Genomic DNA, 24,431 nt, shown 5'->3' with positions numbered 1-24,431 from the left:
AATGTATTGTAGAGATTTACACCTTCGCCTCGTCTGCAACATCACAGGGTGAGGAACCCCCCATGGGGACTAATGTGGCCCAGCCATTCTGGGGGACATGACGGAGCCAGGAGTGCTGACCAGAAAAGAGCAGGCTGCCAAACCAGACGCACTGTGGATCACAGGATGTTAGGGCCAAGCCATGATTGAAGTCTACAGCCAGAGTTCCGACAGTGGTCACCTCCGGACGGATGCAGGTAACAAGGGAAGACTACAGAACTACAGAGGCAAAAACGCATTGTCTATCTCTCGTGTACAAAAGGAATACAGTGTCCTTCACAGCACGGCATGTCTGCTTCTAACTCAGACACCCTTCCTCCTCGGATCCATAACCCTGCAGGAAGAGGCCAAGGCCCTGGCCACACACTGGAGCTTGGTTTCTGAGATGATGAAACTGGGCCAGAAAGAATTCATTCCCAGGCCTCGCCACCGTCTGAAGAGTGTGTTGGTCAGCATGGGCACATGTCATGCAAAGACAAACAGGGTCACCATGCAGATCTTCTGAAACGTACCATAGACCAAGGAATTAAAGTTTCCTTCACTCAAGAATTCGCTGCTTTCACCAGCTCAGCTTCTCTCCCACCAGCACCACAGCATCAAATCTCCACCAAGGAAGGCGCCCAGGAACATGGGTGAGACTGGTTAACGCCCACTGCCGCTTTTCCATGCCACTGCAGGAGGTGGCTCCCGCCCCTCGAGCCTGAGCTCCACACAAGAAGAAACCTGTGGGTTATGGACAGATGCTTCTCACTAGCCTTTACGTCGAGTCATCTTGCAGAATTAACCTATGCACTATTTACTGAAATAAATGCTCCTTCCAGATATAAACATAATGCAAAACTCCCTATAGCCTTTAAGAAAAATGAAAATTCAGAGAAACATGTTGCTAAACAAAAGAAAATTAAGTTACCCATTTTAATGTCAACAGAGAGAAGTGCGTGTATACAGTTGAAACACAAGAATGCTAGAACTCAGAATCAAAGATTACTGGAAAGAATGTTTGCACAGCAAAATTCTTTTCCCTTTGAGACCAAAATGCCCCCCCATGCTTAATTTTCCTGACATTTCTGAGGCTTTGAAGCCACAGCTAACGGATCTGAATCATCTGAGCAAAACCATGTTATAATGGCATGTTACTGGAAAGCTGAGAATGCTAAATATACTGACACACACACACACTGGGCACTTTTGTAGAAAATGATCAAAGATGAAACTAGATAAAGCTGTCTGTAACAAAGTCAGAGGGAAAGCAGCTAGCCTCCAGCAGGGAAGTATAATACACGGGCGCCTGGAAGTTAAAATAAGAAAAACACAAAAATAGTGCCTACCTTTTATTAACAAAATCAAACCTGGCCTGCACATGAACCTAGCTTACTGAGACACTTCATCCAGGATGCTGCCGGCAGAGGAAGGCTCGGCAAGAACCTTCCCCTGGAATCTAAGTCATGCCTGCATCAGTGGTCCACACCATGGAACGGCAGCACCCACCGCTCTCCTGGGGAGGGAAGGGGGACAGTGTGAGGCCACCACAGGCTCCATCTGTGCCAGCACACTTTTGCCTTACACAAGCACGCCACTTGGAGCCGCATTCTGCTTTATTTGGGTTGGCAGTTTAAGTACCAACAGTGGGGTGGCACCACGGCTGAAATGCCGAACTAGGTCAGCCTCGGCCTGCCTCAGGAGACCCGAGCACCAGGGCCTCGGCTCCTCGTCTCCCCAGGACCATCTTGGGTGCCTGGGTGGGAGGCCCTAGAAGGCAAAGGCCTTGGGCAGTCAGCATCCCTTTTCTGGCCTTGAAGAGCTTCTCAGCATCTTTCTCTTTAATAAACAAGAAACATCAAGTCCTCCAGGGCTTTCAACAGAGGCCCCTTGTTTGAGAACTAGAGAGATACTAAGTTACAAGGTAAAATGAGGGCACCTACACCTCTGCAGCTTAGTCAGCCACAGACAGCAAGGCAGGCAGACAGGGCCAGAGGCCACGATCACGGACGATGGGGAGTCAGAGGCCAGAAGTTAGGAGTTGGGGTTTAGGGACCAGGTTCAGGTCCTAGGTTCTGCGGTCAAGATTCAGGAACCAGGGTTGGGGCCAGGTTTGGGGACTAGGACTAGGGTTCTGGGGTCAGGACTTGGGGACCTTGGACAGGGATTAGGACTGGGGTTTAGGGACTTGGGCTCAGGCACCGGGCTCTGGGGACAGGGTTCAGCCCGCAACTGGGTGACTAGGATTCCAGGTTCAAGGGACTGTTGTCAGGGGTTCAGGGTCCCAGGGTTTGGGGTACTGGGGTTTGGAGGACCAAGGTTCAGGGTCCAGGTCCTGGGGTTTGGGGTTCAGGATCCCAGTCCGGATCCTGGGGCTCAGGGGTCAGAGATGGGAATCACGGTCTGGATCCCAGGGTCCTGGGGCTCAGAGTTCAGGGCCGGGTCCGGGGTTCAGGGTCAGAGCTGGGGTTCAGGGTCCAGATCCCAGAGTTCAGGGCCAGAGCTCAGTGTCCAGGTCCAGATCCCCGGGTCCTGCTCAGGCTGAGGGTCGGGGTCCGGGGTCCCCGGTGTCAGAGTTTGGGTCCCGGGCTCAGTGTCAAGGCTCAGTGTCCAAGTTGGGGTCCTGGGGCTCAGGGCTTGAGGCTCAGGGTCGAGGTCTCAGGGTCCCGAGTCTCAGGGCCGGGGCTCAGGGTCTAGACCCCAGGGCTCCAGGCCGGACCGGGGTCCCGGGTCCCGGGGCTCAGGGTCTAGACCCCCGGGCTCAGGGCCGGGGCCGGGGTCCGGCCCGCGGCGGCACTTACGTCGTCGAAGAGCGAGCCCACGTTGGCCGTGACCAGCAGCACCGCGGTGCCCGGGGCGGCTGCCTTCCCCGCCATCGCGGCCTGGCCGGCCGGGGTCTCCGCGGCCGCGGCGTCAGCTGCGCCGGGAGGCGGCCCCGGGGCGCATCGCGGGCTCGGCGGGTCGGGCCGGGCCTGGCCGCGTCCGGCCGCGCGCTCGCTCGCTCGCTCTCCTGCTCCGCGGCCCCGCGCCCGTCGCTCTCCGCCCGCGCCTCACCGCGGCCCGCGCGCAGCCATTAGGACCGCCGCCGCCGAAGTTCCCGCAGCGCCGCCGCCGCCGACCGCTGAGGAGAGTCCCGCCCCGGGCGGGGGGCGGGGCTGCGGGGCGGGGCCTGAGCGGGAGGGGCGGGGCTACGGGCGGGGCAGGGCCTTCCGCGGAGGGGCGGGGCTTGCGGGGGCGGGGCCTGCGCGCGGCGCTCTGCGTCGGGCCGGCCTGGCCCGGGCCGCGCTCAGCCGCACTCCTGTCAGTCAGCGGCCGCCCCGCCGCGCGCCCCGCCCCTCCCCGTGCCCAGCCCCGCCCCGCCCCGCCCCGCGCCGCAGCTGCGTGCTGACTCCGCCCTCTGCACTACTCTGGCGTCACGGCCCGAGTCTGACGGCGCCTCTTAAAGGGGCCGTGCGCCGCTGCGCTGCTGGCCGAGTGCCTCACCGCGCTGACCCACGCAAGTGGGAGGAAATCGAGGACAGCCGGGGTCCCGGTCAGCGCGGTCCGGACGTCTAATGAACTCCCACAGCCCGTGGCGCCCAGACCTCGGCGGCTGGGAGGGCGGAGGCAGCCGGTGCCGGAGCCTGGACCCTCCGTTCGCCGCGAGCGGACAGCACGTCTGTCGTGCTCGGAGTCCGAGGGCCACACCGGAGAAAGGCAACCGGCAACAGCCAGACGAATCCTAACAGTACATGGTATCCATCCCGGTAGATACAAGTATCGTTCGACACGTAAGCAGCGTCTTAGCGCCGGCGGTCAGCTCGTCCACACCGGGCTGGAGCTCGCGCCTGGCGCCCGGGCACGTCTCGGTCCGCACGGGCCGCGTCCCCAGCGCCCCCAGCCGCTGCGGGCCCGGCCTCTGCGCCGCACGGGGGCTCCGAGCTGTGCGGGCGCAGAGTTAGGGACCGAGAGAGTCCACGGAGGGAGGCACATCCCTGCCGGCTCAGCCGCACCCTGGGCCCCAGCAAGGCAGCCTTCAGCTTCTCGGTAAACGGCGGTGCCCAGTCGCCTCACGAGATGTGGTGCCGTTCTCTTAAAACAGACGGCGGATGCTGCCTGCCTGCGGGGCTGCGGCGAGGGACGGCTGGGCAGGCTCCGTGGGCCGCAGCCCTCGCTAAGGAAGGCATTACCTCTGCGTGTTAATCCATTCGGGGGTCCCGCTTACAGCGACCACTCAGCCTGACCACCAAAACCCGTTTGATTTGGAAACCAACGTCTAACTCATTCAGCAGGTGGGCAATGGACTAAATTGTGTCCCCCCAAATTCATAAGTTGGGTTGAAGCCCCAACCTCTAGTGTGGCTGTATTGGAGATGGGGCCTATAAGGAGGCAATTAATGTTAAATGAGGTCATAAGGCAGAGCCCTTTTCTAACAGCATTACTAACCTTATAATAAGAAACCCCGAGAGCACTCGGCCCCACCTCATACCTTCCCACCCTTGAACAGAAGACAAAGAAGAGGTCCTGTGGACAGGGAGAAGTCTACAAGCCAGGAAGAGAAAGCTCTCTCAAAAACCAAACCCTGAGGGAACTTGATCTTGGACTTCTGTCCTCCAAAACTATGAGAAATAAATACCTGTTGTTTAGGCCACCCAGTCAGTGTTATTTTGTTCTGGCAGCCCGAGCTACTAATACAGCATCCCTTTTTTTCTACTTTTTTACAAAATCAGCACGTGCCAAGGATACCCTTAGTGGAAACTCAGTGTCGGGGCATTGCTGATACCTGGAACCTGTTTCCTAAGAAGTGGCATGGCCTCCTCACCTCCCCTCAGGCTGTTTTCTCCCACACTCCAGCAATGCCTGGCTGAGAAACACCCCAGCACGCCTGCACACAGACAAACTCGCTTACTCTGAGACTGTGCCTAAATTAGAGAAAACTAAACCAGAGAAAAACTAGAGAACCCCCAGCCCCATGCCCCTGGCGTCCCTCAGATCTCAGGAGCCTCCTTGCCGAGCACCAGACCTCCTGGCTTCTCCCCATGTGTGCCCTCGTTGCTCCACTATGTCCCTTCACCCCTTCCCCTCTCTCTCCAAGCCACCAACAGGCTTCCACACCTGGCAGACGCCCTTGCCCTTCACCGAGGAAGGATTTGCAGTCCCAGATCTAACCCGTGAGTTGGCAGGGCCACCGGCATCTACACCTCCTCTGTCCTGTCACCCCCTCCTGGGTCATGCCATCAGCTCACAAGCACACTGCAGTGTCTCAGATCCTATAAAATCCTCCTTTGCGCTATGCCCCTTTGCTGCAAACCTTCTCCTACAAGTTGACCAGTCTGCCCCGAGTGCCAACAGGCCACACTTCCAGGCCCTCAAACCACGCTCTTGTGCACACATCCCGCTGGGTCCATCCTCGCAGTTATCACTGGTCTGCTAATCCAGTGGCCTGTCTCCACCCCTGGTCCCCACTGATCTGCCAATATGGTTGACCCCCCTGACTGCCTTCCAGAAACGGGGTCTGCCCTGGAGACCGTGATATTTGTGCTCTGGGTCCTCCCCCACCTCTCTCAGCCTCCTTTACTGGCTCCTCCTGGTGCTCCACCTGAAGTCCTGGGGTCCCTGTGCTTGGTCCTGCCTCCTCCTTCCTTTGTATACTCCCGAACTCGTCAGACCCACGCCCCAGACTTTATCCACCTACTGGGCTGCTGCACTGGGAAGGGCCACCTCAAACCCAGGGGGCAGCAACAGGTTCCCAATTCGCCCCCTTCCTCCTGCAGCTCACACTCCAAAGCACCACTACTGTCGTGCGGGGCCCCTGGCTTCTCAGGGCCTTGGCGGCTGTGTTTGTCTCTGTGCCCCAGAGGTGACTTGACTGGCTTCTTCTGACTCTTCGAGGCTCTCAGATGCCTGTTTGTCAGACCCCCTGCCTACCTGCCACACCTCATGTGCACCCCTCCATCGCCACTCTCTCTGTGGAAACCAGGCTCTCCTTCCCCCTTCCCGGCAGCACAGGCACAGACTGAGAGCAGGGCCTCTGAAGTCTGATGGAGCCTGCCACAGAGAAACACTCAGTAAATTTGTGTTACATGAATTGATGACACGTCAGACGCATCACTAAGCCCGGGTCCAGGGCTACTGACTTTCAGAGAGGTATTGACTGCTGACATCAATGTTAAAGCCACATTCATAACATCGTGGGTAAGAGAGATGCTTGCTTTTCTTTGTATGCCCTTCATGACCTTTGGAAAGTTGTCCCATGTCTGTGTGTTACCTTTGCCAAAATAATAATGATAAGTTTTGCAAAGCCAGCTTACCTGGCTTTAGGAGAGGCCTGGCCCGCTGAGCATCTGGATCTGACCCTTCAGTGTGTGAGGGCAGGGGAGGGGAGGTGGAAGCAGCCAGAGCTGTGACATCGACTCCTCAGAAGGAGCCAGTCTGCTCCATCCCAGCCTGCTTAGCCAGGCGCTTTCTGGACTTCCAGGAGGGAGACTGGCCCAAGTCTTTTGTTGAAGAATAGTATGCTGTAAGCTTTTTTTAAATGACAGCACATTAGCCACTAAATACCACATCGTTACCTCGTTTAAGATAGTAACCAATTTACTTATGGATTCAGATTATCAGATAGTTGAGAGGTTTCCAGCTAGGATTCCTGTCCACAAGCGTGCTTCAAAGTCATCTTTCGGCAAATAGTGGATAGATAGATAGATAGATAGATAGATAGATAGATAGATAGATGGCACTTTGTAGTTGCAAAGTGTGTTTCAATCATTTGATAATCAATCTTCAACATTCCTGCCAGGTGGATCAACCTTATTCCACTATATATAAAATCTCTGGGTTAGTTGACTCACTCACGTTAATTTTCCTTAGACAGAGAGCTTGGCTGGATGCATCGGGAAAGGAATCCAGGACTCTGTCCTCTCCATGAGGGGCTGGACCTGGGCACTTTACCCAGAGGTATTTTTGCCATTGGTGAGTTAATGGGCGGCTTATTACTTGACCTCAAACTCATCTGGGAAAGGGAGGTTTCTTTCCCTGACTTATTTGGGTACTGTCAGCATTACCCAGCTCAGTAATGGCTGTGGCTTTGCAGGCGTCGATTGTGTGTGAGGTGCTGTACAGTTCTTATTTCTAGTCCTCACAGCAATCTTAGGAGGCATGTATCTCTGTTTTATAGATAAGAAAACTAAGGCTGCGGGATTAAAAAGCTGGCCAACTTCACACAGCCAGTAGGTACAGGGTCAGGACACCAAGCGAGGACTCCAAGTCCAACTGGTCCTCAACAGCGCTGTGCCACCCTAACCTCCACCCATCCATTCATTCACTTCCCTGTTCATTTATTCACTAAGCAAATATCTCCTGAGCACCTTCTCTGTGCTGTGCACTGTTCTAGACACCAAGGATAAGATGGAAATGTCCTGGGCCGGCCCCTTGGCTTAGTGGTTAAGTGCACACGCTCCGCTGCTGGTGGCCCGGGTTCGGATCCTGAGTGCGCACTGACGCACCGCTTCTCCAGCCAAGCTGAGGCCGCATCCCACATACAGCAACTAGAAGGATATGCAGCCATGACATACAACTATCTACTGGGGCTTTAGGGGAAAAAATAAATTAATTAATTAATTAATTTAAAAAAAAAGATGGAAATGTCCTCAGGACGCTGAGATTCCAGCAGGAGAGCAGGCAAGAAAGGCATGCAGGGTCACTCTGATTAGGTGGCATTGTGCCAGCTTACTGGAAACTTCCTTATAAAAGTCACATGCTCATCCTAGAACCTCTGAAAACTATAGAGCTGTGTGCAGAGTGTGACAAGGAGGAGCAACCACTCATAATTTCACCCCAAATAAACTGAGCACTGTTACTGTTTTGATAGTCCTTCTGTCAAGCATTGTTTATACTTAGCTCCTCACTCAGCGCTGTGGTCATGCTGTGTGCACAGTCCTGACTCCCTTCTTTTAAACCCAGCATTACAATGTAAGTGCTTTCTGACACAACTGAAAGCTCCCTAGAAGGTCCTGGTGCCTGTGGAATAGTCACCTGATAGGCACGTCGTGACTTACCTGACTGGTGACACCAGTGCTGTAAGTTCAGATTGTTGCCAGTTTTGTGTGATCAGGTCAATGGATTCAGAAAAGGCATTTGACAAAATTTAATATCCTGTTTATGATAAAAGCTCTCTGAAAACTAAAAATAAAGGGAACTTCCTAACTCTGATAAATGGTATCTACGAGCAAATTCCAGCTAACATCTGATTTAGTGCCGTCAGACTAAATGCTTGCCTCCTGAGTTTCAGAACAGGGCAGAAGCATCCACTCTCACCCCTTCTATTTAACATTGAACTAAAGGTCCATCAGTGCAATAAAATTGGAAAAAAATAATAAAAGGCATACAGACTGGAAAGGAAGAAGTAAAACTGCCCTTGCTTTCAGGCAACATGATCACCTCCTTAGGGAATCCTAAGGAGTCTACAAAAAATACTACTAAATAAGTGAATTTAACAACATCGCAGAATACAAGTCAATGTATTGCTATATATCAGAAATGAACATTGGAAAATAAAATTTTAAATCATTTCTATTTACAATAGCATGAAAATTATAATGTGTAGGAATAAATGCAACAAAAGATTTATAAAACTTATACAATGAAACCTACAAAATATGGAGGATTAAAATTAAAGAAGATCTAAACAAATGGAGAGACGCACCCTGTGTGTGAGTTGCAAGATTCAGTGATGTTAAGATGTCAGTTGTACTCAATTGATCTGTAGAGTTAATGCAATCCCACTCTAATCTCATCTGGCTTTTTTTTTTTTTTTTTTAGAAAGTAACAGGTTGATTGTAAAATACATATGGAAATGCAAAGTATCTAGAACAGCCAAAATAATTTTGAAAAAGAAGGACAAAGTTGAGGTACTCACACTGCCTGATCACCGTAAAGCCACAGAATCAAGGTAGTGTTCTGTTGAGCAAGAGTAAGCACATAGACCAACGGAACAGAGTAGAGAGCCCAAAAGCAGACCCGCATTTATAGGGCCAATTGATTTAGATAAAGATGCCAATTCAATGGGAAAAAAATAGTCGTCAACAAATGGGATCAACTGGATATCCACATGAAACAAAATAAAACTTGATCCTTAACACACACGATACTAAAATTAACTAAAAACGGATCATAGACCCAAACACAAAAGCTGAAGCTATAAAACTTCTAGAAACATATAAGAATATTTTGAGATCTTGGAGCAGGCAGTTTTCTTAGAAAGGACACCAAAAGCACTACCCATAAATGAAAAAAAAAGAATAAATTGTACTTCATCAAAATTTTTAAATTGTGCTCTTCAAGAAATACCATTAACAAAATGATAAGGCACACCAAGAGCTACACTTTTTTCCCTCCAAGGTCCATCAAGAGAATGGAAGGAATGAAAGAACTATGGTTTACACGTACAATGGAATACTACTCAGGAAGGAAACAGCATGGGTCAATCTCAGAAACATCATGCTGAGTGAAGGACCAGACACAGAGGAGTACATGCTATATGGTTCCATTTATGTGACATTCTAAAAAACGCAACTGTGTCTCCAGTGACAAAAGTGGATCAGCGGTTGCTCGGCCGGGGGTAAGGGGAGGATGAAACACAAAGGGCACAAGGGAACCTGCTGGAGGGAAGGAAAAATTCCTGGTCCTGATTGAGCAGGTGTTACATGGGTGTATGCATTTGTCAAAACTCAAGGAACTGCCCTCTTGACACAGGTGCATTTTATTGTATGAAAATCATACCTCAAGGTTGATCTTAAAAGTTTGAAAAAGGAAATTAATTAATAATAATATTTATGTACATCTACAATTTCTTATGCACAATAACATAAACCCAAATCCTCTAAAATCGGAAAGTTGTTTTTTACTTCATTTGTTGGCAGAACCTGAACTGAATTAAGGCAAAATAGAGTCTGTACTTGCCCACTTAGTGAGAGTATCCACATGCGTTGTTTCCTAAGCTTTGAAACATTTGGATATGGGGTTGGATGGGGGGTTCTCCCCAGCCCCTGCTGTTTGTGCTACATTATATATGGAATATGCAGGCTATCCTTTTTCTAAAATCGGGGGAAAAATCTGAATTCTAAAGTAGATCTTGTCCTAAGGATTTCAGATACTAGATTGTGGAGGTTTAATTGCAACAATTCCTGAGAAAACTGACGCATTCAGACCTGCGCATTGTGTTCCTCCAAGAAAACGTTTGGAGTCCTGAAACACAATAGCAAGAGGCTGCTCTTCATTCCCCAGGTCCCCAGGCAGAACTGATGCGCTTCATCTTCATCAGACCCTGCGGAACTGTAGGCACGCGGGGCTTGGAGCTGTGCCTGGCACACAGCAGGCTTCAGGTCCTTACCCACCCAGGGAAGGAGCCAGCGAGGCAGGGAGGGGGCAGCAAGCTGAGAGGTCTGGGCCCCGGATACACCCTGCCGCACAAGCCCAGAGCCTCGTTTCCCAGGCCCAGAGAGAGTGTTGGCAGCACGTGGCTCTCTCACACACACACACACACACCCCGCTCCACCAAATGAAACCACATCCTCCATGGAAGTGAGTCACTAATCAGGTGGATTGGGGTTCTGATGTCACTGCACATTTCGACAGTGCGAGAACATAGCTCTTGGAGGGAGAGCCCTCATCAGCGGCCGACGCTTTGTCTGCAGGACTTCCCGTTCTGCTCTCATAGGCTCTCCATATCTCCTCTTCTTGATTTGTTCTTAATCGGCTCCATAAAATTAATGGTGCGCATAATTGTTCCCCACAGCTTAGAGGCGGACCCGTCCAGCCTGGGCCTTGCTATCTGGACCCCCAAGCACTCACTCTGAGAGCGCTGACCTGCCCTGACCTTTCCTTGCCGTCCTACCAGGGAGTGAGTTTGTCAGTGCTCGTGTTCATTCCACTTCATTTTAAAGGGAGTTAAAGAGTGAATTTTGATTTCTCACGGCAAAATCTTAGTTGCCTCTCCAATCAGATGCGTGTGAGAGCATGCGAGGCCTGCTCTTTTGGGTAAGGCAGTTAACTCCTCTCCTTTGGCAAAAACAGACTGTTGACAGGGCCAACTCATTTACATAAAATTATGCATACAGAAAATGTTGGCACACACTGTGATTCAGGCGAGCAAGTGTTCACCATATCGACACCCGGCTGTCTACAGGAGACGCACTGGAGTAACACCAGCCCTGCAAAGGGACACGCCCTGGGCCCTGGCTAACCTTTTGTGGCCAGAAGGACAAATGGGTTCCAGAATCACTGAGAGTCCCAAATGATAACTAAAACAAAGTTGGGAAAATCTGTCTCTGAGTTGGCAATGCTCTTTTAAAGTCATCAAAGCTTCTGATGCTGTGTCAGTTCGTTTTGAGGGTAAAAGCAAGAATGCTGTTATTTTCTCCTGATGACCAGGTTTTGAAGAAGTACGGACTCTTGCTCTGATAATCAACATTGCTGATGTTGGCAATCCATAGCCTCCATTTTTCAAGGATTCTCAACTCAGCTGTAATTTCTATTTCACAACTTTGTGTTTATGAAATCAGCTTTATGAAGATTCATCTCCATTGTCCATTGTTCAAATCTTCAGAAGACTTCAAAAATATCCTAACTTTGTTTTAAAAGAGAAAACACCCACAAGTGTCCAAGCCGTTAATCAACAATATTTCATGAGCACAGGTCTCTTCTTTTCTCTTTTCTCTGAGGCCTGTGTCAAGTGGGTCCTGTCGGTTTTATTTGTGGGCACACACAGAACATTAAGTGTACTTGGCACCCGTGAAGACTCAGGTCCTCAGTGGTAGTGACTGGGTGGCCAGAGAAGCAGATGAACACGTGGACAAACAGTCTCACTAGGTTGAAATGGTTTAACGAGAAGGTGCCATTCTGTCACGTTTTTATATTACCCTGAGTAGTAGCCCGTTCAGAATTAAATCTCACTACTTATATACGTTACATATCTGTCTATTAAAATTAATTTTCAGTGATTTGTTTTTGCCAACCAACTACACTTTTGCTTTGGTGGATCCTGTAAATAATTTACTGTCAGCCATGTTATTTCCTTTGTTGTTAAGGAAAATGGTAGAAATTATAACATGTTGCAGTCAGTGGCCCGAGATGGTCAACAGCTTCAAGTGCTGTAAAGAAGTCCGATAGCGCTGGACAGAGTTTCAGACACTAGCTTTGGCGCTTGATGGTCATTTTCTCTCTCAGTTGAGAGCAGTTTAAGGACAGCTCGGGGTGAAGGAGAAAGTGGGGACTGAGGTTATGATGCCTCCCTGGACGCTTCGCAAGGGGAATTTGCTACTGGAAGGAAGGGAATGGGAAGAGAAGGCATTGCAGAGTGGGGCCAGGCATTGCCTGCTGGAGAGGGGGTTGGTGGGTGTGTAGGTCCAGGGGGAGTGGAGACACGCTGATCTTCCTCCCTAGAAAGGAGGAAATCTACCACTAGCTGCAAGTGAGCACCACGGAGCTGTGGGAGGGATTGGAACGGCGTGAAGCGGTGGGCGCCGCATTCTTGGAGGCGAGTCACAAAGTGGCAGCAGCTCTGGGTCCAGGAGATGAGGGGCAAGAGTCCCTCACTGCTGCGAGGAACACAGTTCCACTTGGAGGGCAGACTGGTCAACACGCCGGATCGGATTGTCCCCTTCCAGATCCGGACGGATCCCACCAGGCAACCAAATCAAAGTGGGAAACGCGTGTCGGCACCTCCTTCAGTGAGTCCCTCGGTGAAGGCAGTGCGTCTCGTCACCACATTTATTTCAGCGCATTCAACAACAGATGGTGTCCACAGATGTGTGTTCTTGTGTACAGGCTAGAGCCACTCTGACTATATTTCAGAGCTAGTTTTTCCAAATTAAAAAAAAAAAAAAAGGAAGAAAGAAAAGGAAAACAGAGTTGGTCACTACGCCCTCTGAAATAATCTGAGGACAGTTATTACATTACTACAGACATCGCATCTGCTTGTGGCTGAATGTCATTCCGGCTTCGTCCCGGGTGTCGGTTACCCTTTTGGGTAATCCAAGACACGGGCCTCACCTTTATTACAAAGGCAATATGTTTTCAAATCTCTTTCTTTTTAAAATACGGTCGCATGCTGCGTAACGACTTTCCCCGGTCAGTGACGGACCGCATAGACAACAGGTCCTGTAAGACCAGTATCACATAGCCTTGGTGTGTAGGGGCTGTACCATCTGTGTCTGTGTGAGTGCACTCTGTGATGTTCGCACAATGACCAAATCACCTAACCACATGTTTCTCAGAACAGTTCCCTGTCGTTAAGTGAAGAGTGACTGTATTTACTTATTTCTGGCTGGTAATACCTTATTGAAACAGCTTCACTTCTAAAAACAGGAACGTCTTGGAAGTAATTATAACTAAGACAGTTAGGTATACCTCCTCACTCATTTCCACCGGCTACTTAAAAATTCACCATTTGTTTGTATCTAAGGATAATTCAAGTCTTAACAAGAAAAATTAGTAAAAACCAAATATTTCATGTTCTCATAGTACATATTTATAGTTTTTGTCTCCTCAATTAAACAGAAACATATCCTTAGTAATATTAAGAGTATTCTGATATTATATGAGGTATTCTTTTATTTGGTAGGAAGTTTTATTATCCTTTTAAAGTTAAAATATGTTAATATCAAAAACAGGCCTTTGTATTAATGCAAGGATTCTCATATATCCTTCAGCGCAACTTCCTTTTTTTTTAAGGTCATGCATACTTCTTAAATTTATTCCTGGGCATTTTAATCTTTTGCATGGTCATTAGGAATATGACTGTCTTCCATCACATATCCAAACCAGCGTGGTTTATAAACAGAAATGCTACTACTCTAAACATATAGTTAACGGTTGAAAACTGCTGCTTCTGGTTTTCTCTCTTTAATGATTTATTAGACATTCTCTTGGGTTTTTCGGGCAGGCAATCACATTAACATGTTTGAAATGAAGGTTTTAGTGCTATTTAAAGCTAAGTAAGATACACCCAAGAATGGAAAACACATGACAGATTTTTTTCAAACCACAAGTAGATTTAATTAAACTGTTTATTTTTTGAAATGTGAGTCAAATAAAATATTTACATGTCCTATCAAATTTTTTTTTTCCTGAGGAAGATTCACCATGAGCTAACATCTGTTGTCAATCTTCCTCTCCTTTTGCTCGAGGAATATTGTCCCTGAGCTAAGATCTGTGCCAATCCTCCTCTACTTTGTACATGGGATGCCGCCACAGCATGGCTGATGAGTGGTGTAGGTCCGTGCCCAGGAACTGAAGCCGAGAACCCATGCCACCAAAGTGGAGTGCATGGAATTTAACCACTACGCCATGGGGCCGGCCCCCATCATAATTTTTTAAATAACGTACCTTTATTTAAATAATGAATTTCAAGCAATTCTTTAAGAAGAAAAAGCCTGCCTGACAGGTCTTGGTAGGTGTAGAGATGAAGGGCTCAGCTTCAGGTCTCAATGCCTCACCTGCATGATTTTGTTTAGTTTTTGCTTGGATCACCCAATTTTCTTCTGCCATTGCTAAGTTAGGCTGGCAGGAGTAAACAGCCCAAGATTTAGCAGCAGAATTGCAGATGGTACAATTACCCACTCAGCAGTTGGTACCCTCACCAACCTTAAAATGAGTCTAGGATCAATTAATGGAATAGCCATGTTAATTAAAAGATTGATTCCAAACTCAAAGCCTGCTTAGAAACTGCAGATTCTGCCTTTTCCAGCAAAAGCCCAGGAAACACAGCAGACAGGACTCCTTGAAACTTCAGGGGAAATAAAGACCCACCGCCCCGTCCCCATTGCAGCGCTGGCACGGCTCGCAGCCAGCTTTCGGCCAGCTTCTCTCTGCTGTGCCCTCCTCATGGTGATGCCTGACCTGCCCCAGACAGGAAGGCATTCCTCCCCTCCACCTCCCCTGGGGTAGGGGTGAGGTCCTGGGCTCCCAGTGCCCCTTGTTCCTCCGTCTACGCACTCAAGGCCAGCAGGGCCTTGGCAAGGACAAGGCCGAGGAGGCCACACCCGGAAGGCGCTGTCGGGAGACGGACGCAGACTCGGCCTGGGGCAGACTAGGGGAGCAAACAGCAGGGATGGATTTGGGTGGACTGGGGTCTTCCTAGGCTGCGCTTGCAGGAATATGCAGTTGGCTCCACTTCTAAACACACACACACGATTTATAGAAAGCCCTTGGCCCCGGTCCCAGGTAAACCACTGTGTTTCTTCGGCGGGACTTTCTGGACCCGGTTCCTCATCCAAGTCGCAGAGCACAGACAGTGGTTCCTGTGACTGTTCCCAGCTCTCCAGGGGTGCTTCTGACCCATGACATCCAGGTCGAGCGTAGGAGAGAGGTAATTCTTGACACTATGGATGCACACAGGGCTCGTTCTCCTGTTGAACCTGGGGAGAGACGGACACGGACCCGGCCTCTTGACCCATCTGTCCTTCATCCTTCAGAGACCACTGGACTCCTCCCAGGGACACAGCCGTGGGTGCCCAGCCGGGTCTGAGACGCCCACTTCCCTTTCCTGGCTGGTTTCCTGAACAGCGTGGCTTCCGAGGGGGACGGAGCCAGGGAGGGACCACCCTCTACACTGTCTGCTGGGCTCCCTTAGGGGTTCGGGAGGCTCTGGGCCCCTGCCTGCTGGAGGGAGACACATTCGCTCCAAACTTCCCCTCAGGCCTGGCAGACTCAGGCTCTGCTGGATGCTTTCGCTCAGGGACCCTCTCCCCTACCCTGCTGGTCCCACCACCACTGAGCTCCTCTCTTCATAGGGCTGTGCAAGATCCAGGGGGCTTCCTGCCCAGGCTGGGAGGGGGGATGGTGTTCAGTCGTCTGGGATGGCAAGCTGTGCGATGAGATGGACCAGAGCCCCTTCAGCAACTTCCCCCCAGCGCGGATGAAGCTGTCTGCAGATGGACAGAAGAGGCTACCTGCAAAGATAGCAAAGCAGGAGCCAGAGAGACAGACAGACAGAGACAGGCCGACAGACCCCCAGAAAGCTGGAGTCTCAGAAACAGAGAAACTGAGCCCAAGGGGACCTGGTGACATCACCGAGCCTTGTCTGGAGCCCCCCAGCCCTGGGCTTCCTGAGCCAGGCCGATTTGGGTTCTACTGTGCCCCCACCCCACCCAGCTCACTCCCAGCTCCTGCAAGTCGGCGCCCAGGCTGAGATGCTGTCACTGAGGCACCCATGATGGCCGCCTCGTCCCAGCTCTCCCCTGAGGACCCAGCCCAGGACAATGCTCCCGACAGGATGACCCTCAACACAGTAGGGCTCCTTGTGCAAGTCGGGAGCACGGGGACGAAGACCTCAACCACTTGCCTGAGTGACAAGATGACTTTGAAGTTTCCTGTGGTGACTAAAATCAGAGATAGAGGGGGCGGGGGGCAGGGGCTGATGCAATTCTTTTTGGCCAGAAGCAAAAGACCGATGTTAATTAAGTATGACATGAGATATTCATAAGACCAGAAATAAAACCTTCATAAGAATAGAATTGAGTCGTGGGAGGAAGCCTGCTAAGTGGGTGAGCCACATTGGTGCCAACACAGAGGGGGTGTGGTGGGGGTGTCAGCTCAGTCCTTTAAGACGTCCCCCGGGTGCAGGCAGGTGACAGAACCGGGGGCCAGGAGTGTGACCAGTCCTGCAGGGAGACAGGAGGGGACGGACCAGAGACCAGGGACCACCTGCAAGGGCCCTGGTCACACAGCCCAGGGCAAGAAGGATGGGGAAAAATGCTCTGGTCATTCTCTCTCTGGCCCCCCGTGGGCTGGACCCAAGTAGAGGTCAGCAGGCAAGCCTGGGCTCAGCCTCCAGGCCAGAGCAGACGGGGAAGGGTGTGCATGGGTGGGACAGATGGAGAATGGGCATCAGCCCCCACCCCCAAGGTCCTTAAGCTGCTCTCCAGCCCCTAAGAGAGGGCAGGGAGGAGACACCCACGTTGCCCAGGCTTGCGCCCCCACCTGCACAGGTTGAGGTGGGCCTGGGTCACCAGCTGTGCAGTGGGGCAGGGGGCCAGGCCACACTCTTGCTGGGGAGGGCCCTCCCTTCTCTCCAGGGAGTCATCCGGATCAGCCGCCCCCCTGCTTGATGGGCTCTTGCGCTAAGTCGGCCTGGAGGGGACTTCTCTCAGGGCAGACTCATGTTAACCCACACGAGACAACGGATGGATAAATGCCAAGAACCAGTGTCCACACATCGTTTCCCTGCAGACTCTTCTACCAGGAAGCCAAATAGAGTCGGGGTGCTGCTGTGGAATCGGCCCAGGAGCGTGCCCAGGGCACGGGTGTGGGATGGCCTGGACGTGGGACGTGGGCCAGCCCTTAGCCCTGCTCTAGCTTGGAACCTTTCCTCGACTTTCCTGCCTGCCTGGCAGAAACCCGCTCCAAGGCCAGGCTGCTTCTGCAGGGATCTCAGTCCCCCGGCCAGTGCGGCCACGCCCTCCACGCCGTAACCTGGGTTTACACGGCACTGCCCTCTCTGTGGGGCTGGCCAGTGGTGCTCTGACCCCCTGGTTCTTGGGGTGCCTCCTGCAGCCCCAGGCCCCAACAACATGCCCTCAACTGAGTCATAGGAGGGATCTTCTTGAGCTCCTGGTCGGCATGATACTTTCTCTCCTCCCGGCAGGCCCAGGCTCACTGCCCACCAGTGGGGACCCCAGGGCCGCGGGTTCCTGCAGTCAAGAGGGTTAGTGAGGGCCAGGGGGTACAACCACTGGGGCAGAGCAGGGAGAGAGCATAGGGCAAGGCCTGCAGGATTGGCAGGCCCCAGCATGGCCGGCCGTGCAGCGGAGCTCAGGGAGAGGAGGCTCAGAGAATGACCCGGAAGGACCTCGGTGAGGTCAACCCTATAGCCACGGAGTGGGTAGGGGAGGAAGGGGAAGTGGGCTGAGGGGGGTAGGGGAGGAAGGGGAAGGACTGAGGGCCACTGCCTCCTGCCTCCACTGTGGGCGGTGTTGGGCCCCCAGGTCAGGGAGGAGGAAAGGGAAGGCGGCCAGGCCCAGGACCTTGTGAGCCACCAGCCTGCAGACACTCAGCCACCCTGGCGAGACCCTCAGCCCCACGTGGTTGGTGCCATGAGGGCATCTGGTCAGGTCTGTACGGACCTTCACAGGTAGTGCTCATCCCCCGCAGCTGGCCACGTGTGGTCTGACCCATCCCACCCACTCAAAACCGGGCCTTGGATGTCACCTGCTTCCAAGCAGCCTGGGGAGTCTCCTTGCCGTCCGGGAGCTACCTGTGACCAGCACGGCTAGGGGCTGGTGTTCACCGTTGCCCCGGGGGGCCAGCATACCTGTTCCCTGCACCTTCAGAGCCCAGGGGCCCTCTCCCAGGGCTGGCAGGTTGCGGTGTGGCCTGAGGGTTCTGCTGGCCCCCTTCTGAACCCCAAATGCAGTCTTGTCCATTTCCTGTGGACAGGAAGGCAGAGCTGGCCTGGACACTGCCCTCAGGAGCTCTGGGGGGTGAGGAGGACATGGGGGCCCCCCGCGGGCAGCCTGACTCTCCATGGGTCAGTGGGAAGACCTGCCACTCTCCCCTCTCAGGGGCGTCTGGAGGCCTGGCAGCCCCTCCAAGAGGCTGGGGGCTTCTGGATATTTCTACAAGGGATGCGGTCCTGGACTGACGGGCTGGGTGCAGGGGCTCCATGCCTTTCCCTCAGCTCCAGCGTGACGTTGAAAAACAGCTGCACCTCCCAGCTTCGGTTTCCCCTCTGAAGTGATACACAACAGTAGATCCGGCCCAGGACTGCTGTGAGGACAGCAGCAGGCAGGTCGGGGCCTCAGCCAGGTCCTGGCCTGGTGGGAGGGGGGGTAGTGGGTGTTTGTTGGCACAGCCCCCGTCTGAGTTCTACTGTGGTGCAAAGTCGAGAGAGAAGAGGTCATTGTACTAGAGACGCATGGCTTTCTGCGGCATTCTCCTCACGCACACCCTTCTGGTCCACACCGGAGAAAGTCACTTTATGGAACCCAGTGTTACATAGAAAGGAGAGGCGCTTTCTGGCTAAGCTCGCCCTCCTTACAGCGAGGTTCCCCACTGGAGAGACAATGCAGAGCCAACCATTTTTAACCTCAGAAAAGGCAAATCAGAGGGGCCCGCTCCAGGCTATTTTAAGCCTGGACTTCAAAAGTAAAAGCAGCTGTAATGTGAAAAGTTTCAGGAACATTTCCATTTCCTGGAGTGATGGAACGGAGACGCTGGCCAGCAGCCCCCAGCCGCCAGAATCCTCCGCGGGCAGAGTTGGGCGTCCAGGCCCCCACCAGCCGGGCTAGGCTTTGTGCATGGTGCGTCCTGGCCACATCTAAGTGCTGAGTTTCGGTGATTCATCGAGGTGGGGTGCTGGGCAAAGGCCAAGGTGGTGTGTCCAGCAGGGCCCCATCACAGGCTGGACTCAGGGAGGAGAGGACAGCCCTGCCCTGACCCTCTCTGAGCAGGCCCAGTGGTGCCCACGTGGCTTGGTCTTCCCCAACGACCACCTCTAGGGCCCAGGCCAGAGTCCTCGTTGGGGCCCTGGGACACCCTTCAGCACTCTGGACAGATTTAGGGAACAGACTGTTGTGGGGGGATGGAGGGAGGCCCAGAGTCAACAACTTCTGCCCTGGGGCCTTATGCCTGAAGACTGAGCTGGGACCCCCAAAAGGGCACCCCTGACAATAGGGCCTTTGGTAAGACAGAGGTTTCTTTCAGCCCTAGTGACAAGGAGAGGCAGAGGAGGGTGGGTGGCCCCTGTAATGAGCACTCCCCGGATGCTGCCCTGCCCACCCCAGGCTCCAGCACAAAGCTAGCCTAGGCCAAGGGAAGAGGGATTGTACACGTGCCCACGCTGCCACGGAGGGTCCATAGGACCCTTGGGTCCCACATGGGCATGCCTACCTAGGGACCGCCTGGGGCCTGCTATTGCCGCTGGGCTGGGCCCACTCCTGTCCCCTCAGCCCCAACCTGGGGAGGGACCGGCAGGGTGGTCACAGAGGCGGCTCCCACCTCCTGGTCTGTGGGTGAGGTGGGCATGGGGTTGGCGCCCCTGGCCTCCTTCTCCCTCTGTGTCCCCCACCTTGTGTCTGTAGGGTCCCCGGACTGGCCTGGTCATGTCCAGCACCAACAGGGCTGGAGGCCTAGACACAGACCACAGAGCTCAGGGTAGGGCCCTCTCCTGGTGGAGACCTCAGCGAGAGGCCTTGGAACACCAGGTCACAGGACCACCCCTATCCGGTGTCCAGAGCTGGGGCCATGCTGAGGGTCCCATCCTGGTTTCCAAAGGGCTCCTGCAGGTGCGAACCCAAACGTTCCCACCCGGCCACACTCAAGAAGGGCTCGCCCAACAGGTGGGACCCAGTCGTGGGGCCAGCTTGGGCCCCAGCTGATCTCTCCCAGGCCACAGACCGTCCTGCCTCAGGCACTGGGTTTCCCCATTTGGGGCCTGACTGTTGGCCTCTTGCGTCCTTGGGGGGAGTGGGCTCTTTGCTGGAATGCCCCTCTGCCCCACCCCCACCCAGAGGCCCACAGGGCCTGGACTCATCTGCTCCAGGGACCGGGCCCTGTCCTGGGGAGGTATATCACCTCCTAGGCTTTCCCACAGGAAAATCCAAGCACCTGATGCAGTCGTGGGGGCGAGCGGCACCGCATGGTCCCCGCCTCTCCTGTCTCAGCCTCTCATGCTCACCCGTGCCTTTCCACTCTACTTGGTCCCCTCAAGGCCTAGTGAAGGGGAGGGAGGTCCCCATGCTGGAGAAGGGGAGGAGGCGGGAAAGGGAGATGCCCCCATCTCCTCTGCTCTCTGTGCCCATGTTCCCGGGGGTTGCAGGCTCACCCTGCTGTCTCAGGTAAGTGGCTGGTCTGCGCTAGGCTGGCACAGACTGCCTACATTCTCTGTAGAGCTGCCACCTCCAGGGAGGGGTTGACTATTTAAGGAGATGGCTCCACAGCCACCACGTGTGTGCATGGCTCTGTGACGTGGGTGCTCATGCCCACGGACCTGCGTGAAGACTTCTGGAAGGCCCAGCATCCCCTGGGGCGGAGGGCGAAGGCCAGCTTGCAGCCCCTTTCAGCCTATAAATTACTTTTTCAGCCTCTTCTGGAGGCAGGTGGAAATGGTTTCTTCTTTGAGAATGTAAAAGGCCCCTGGAGGGGCACCCAGAGAGGCCCCACTGTGGGGTCGAGGGTGAGCACGTGGACCTCCAGGCCTCACCGTGGCCTCTGTTACCAGAGAGGACAGGCCCCTGTGGTGGAGGAGCCCCAACCTCAGCTCCTGGGTGGCTGCCTGTGCTTTGAGACTGGACTCTGCAGGTGCGACGGCAACAGCACTGTCCTGTGCTTCCTGGAAGCCGCCACCTCTCTTGTGGTGTTGAACATCCGCGGCAGCCCGACTTAGGGCATCCTTGTTAGCACATGGTAAGTCACAGCATCCCCACCCGGCCCCGGGGCCTTCCTGGGTGGAGCGCTCTGGGGCAGTTCCTGTTTGGCAGGGGGCTTCCTGGGACCCTGGGCTGGGCCTGCAGGCTGACTGTGGGGGCCGGGCAAGCTCCACCAGCTGGTGCCTTGGACCTCATTCTTCTTTCCAAAACTGGAGCCTTAGCTCTGCCCCTGGACGTCCGGCTCACGTTCTCTCTGATGCAGGAGTTAGCTTTGGCGCCTGAGCGTTTCCTTACAGTACGGCTTGGACACAGCTTTACCATCAGAGATGAACCCACGTGGGCCGGACAGGGGCAAGCCTGCTCTGGGGCAAGGCCAGGGTCTGGTCCTCAGGGCAGGCACCTCCGAGGGGTCTCTGGCGTTGGAGGATGCTGGTGCTGCAGCTGGAGGTTGTGCGGGCTGAGCTGGGACTGGGGCTTTCTCCAACGCCTAAGCCTCTGGTTACAAAAGTGCCGCGTCAGAGGGTGGTGAGTGGGGGGCGGGGAGGGGTGGGAGCGACCCAGGCGCTGAGGTGTTCCTCCTGGTTCCTGGTGGCCAGCCCGCAGGAGGGCCCTGCAAGGGCTTCCTTGGGTCAGTCCTCTGTCTGGGTCTCAGAGGGTAACTAAGTTTCCCAGCGAGGGGCTTCGGATCACGGGCTTCTTATCTGGAGTCTGGCTCACAAAGATCTGCATCTGGGGGGCCACTTGCTCCTTCACTGGCGGAAATGACCGTCCCGAGGTCCATGACATTATGTGAATGGCTTGAGGTGACCCGGAGAGGTGCTGGCCTGGAGGCTGTTTTTCCGGTGGAAACGAGCTACAGGCTTGGGTGTTTCGGGGTCCCTTGCACCTGATGTAGCTCAAGCTCCTGCAGGCTCTGTGGCTGTGATTTCTCTCCTTGGGTCACCAAAATGACCTCTGGGAATGGGATGGGGTGCAGCGCTGGCTTCACGGGATGACCTGGGCAGTTGCACAGTTCGCTAAGCTCAGAAGGGCCCCCCACTTGTCTTGAAATTCTTAATCATTTTTGAATGAGGGGCCACATTTTCATTTTCCACCCACATCAGCATGTTCTCCAGGGGGGCACTCTGACCTTTGCAAAGGGCCAGGAGCCACCCTTAGGCATCGTGGGGAGCAGAGGAAGAAGGGGGCATCTGCGGCCGAGCAAGTCAGGCAGGGGGACTCCAGCCTCTGGGCCCAAGGAGGGAGGGATCAGCTTGAGTGTCCAGGGTTGGGGCGCCTGGCAGGCCCGCCGCCCCGGCTAAGTCCTTTGATTTTCTGGGGGCTCTGGCAAGAAGGGAGGGCCCCTAGGAGGAGGGGCTCTGTCCGAGCCTAATAATAGCTCCCAATGCTGGCCCAGCAGCGAGGCTATTTTTAGAGTCCCTCGCCAGCCCCCATGTGACTCAGCGAGGCCCCGCGCTGGGATGAGAAAGTCACACGTGGGAACGCCAGTGGGATGGCCGGGATGCTCCAGGAGGCCGAGCACGGGCAGCCCGGGCCCAGGGGCAAGGCCAGGCCAGGGCCAGCTGAGCCCTCCCACCTTGGGCTCTGGCCGTGGGTGCCCCAGGTAGTCTGGCCTTCTGCCGGCTCCACTGGCCGCTCCCTCCTGGCAGCACCCGGCTCCTCCCCCAAGCCGAGCATGGAAAATCTGATGTCAGAATTCCAGCATCGGCAAAGAATGTGGCCTGACCTTCACCTCCCCAGCTCTGGAGGTTCAAGGAGGCTGGGCCTGGGTGTCCCCCTCCCTGTAGTCGTCCCTGGGCTCCCTTCCCCTCTCCCCAGCTCCGCAATGTGGCCCTGGTCTGCCTGGCTCTGGCGGTCTGGCCCTGGCACTGGGCACCCAAAGGTGCGGCCCAGAGTGTCCCTAGGCTGGTCTATGCAGCCAGCTGGGCCATTTGTGACTGGGAGGGTTTCTGGAGGAGGTCACTAGGGCAGAGCAGAGCAGGGAGAGGTGGATGTCTGTCCCAGCTCCATGTCACCGGAACGCCTGGAGAGTGCAGAGGCCCCTGATCCCACCCAAGCCTCAAGGAAACGTCTGTAGGCGGGGCGGAGGGCTGTGGGATCAGCGAGTGAGCTGTCTGTGTGCTCACATGTGTGCTGTATGCACCTGTGAGCTTGAGTGTGTGCCCACGTTGGCATGGGTGTGCACATGCATGCACATATATGTGCACACGCATGCTGTGCCATGTGCAGGTGCGTGGGCACACACACACAGCACCATACACCACACACACTACACACACACACAACACACAGCACAATGCACCACACACACCACACACACACAGCACCATACACTACACACACACACAACAGTGTACACACACACAGCGCCATACATCACACACACACACACATCACAGAGCTCATTAAATAGTCCTGCATAAGAGAAACGAAATATCATCATTCTGATGATCAGATTAGAGGAACAAATCTGGAGACAAAAGAACCTGAAGGAAGCGTAGAAGTCTCAGGGATTACAGAGGAGCCGTGATCTCTGAGAGAGGGGCAGACTGCTGCGGGGAGACAGCAGGTGAGGGAGAAGAAACAGGACGTAACAAGACAGGATGAAGTAGCAAAGTCTTGGGGCCCTCGGTCTTGAATAATAAAATATCAAAGTATACCCAGCAAAACTCTTGGAGTGTGGAGACACACTTACAGAAGTCTCTTCGCCGTGGTAGATAACAATGTACTTCTGCCAGCTTTGACAGATGGAGGAGAATACAATTTTAGACAACAAGGTTGAATTCATTGTTTTACAAAATGCTGTGTGTCGTATAAAGAATATCCTTGTTTGCAAGTGTATATTACATCTCTCTAAAATTTGTTCACATAACAGACCTCATAAAACCTCAATAATTCCAAAATCTGTTTTTGTAGAGACCACATTTTTTTCACCTCAATGAAATAAACTAGAAATGAATAACAGCAATATCATAACGACAAGCTGTGTAGGGCACTGGGGCCAGGGCCACGGGGACAGTAACTTATTCTTCCTCTGACGAGGGAGGACCAGGGTGGCCCTCCTCACCGCCA

At 53.7% G+C, this 24,431-nt stretch overlaps 1 protein-coding gene across 2 annotated transcripts in view; it reads right to left on the bottom strand.

The window, feature by feature from the left end:
- Nucleotides 1-3,107, bottom strand: part of INPP5A (inositol polyphosphate-5-phosphatase A) — a 236,041-nt gene extending 232,934 nt beyond the window's left edge. Inside the window, exon 1 of one of the 2 annotated variants that reach the window (XM_058544330.1) lies at nt 2,820-3,107. In XM_058544330.1, the coding sequence (XP_058400313.1) occupies nt 2,820-2,894 (75 nt within the window). In that variant the 5' untranslated portion in view covers nt 2,895-3,107. The remainder of the gene's footprint in view (nt 1-2,819) is intronic. The other variant, XM_058544331.1, reaches the window with a different exon arrangement.
- Nucleotides 3,108-24,431: the final 21,324 nt, after the last annotated feature.

The sequence above is a fragment of the Diceros bicornis genome, chromosome 6 (genome assembly GCF_020826845.1).
Source record: "Diceros bicornis minor isolate mBicDic1 chromosome 6, mDicBic1.mat.cur, whole genome shotgun sequence".
NCBI lineage: Eukaryota > Metazoa > Chordata > Mammalia > Perissodactyla > Rhinocerotidae > Diceros > Diceros bicornis.
The sequence above is the reverse complement of the archived record's forward strand: the minus strand, read 5'-3'. Positions and strand labels throughout refer to the sequence as shown.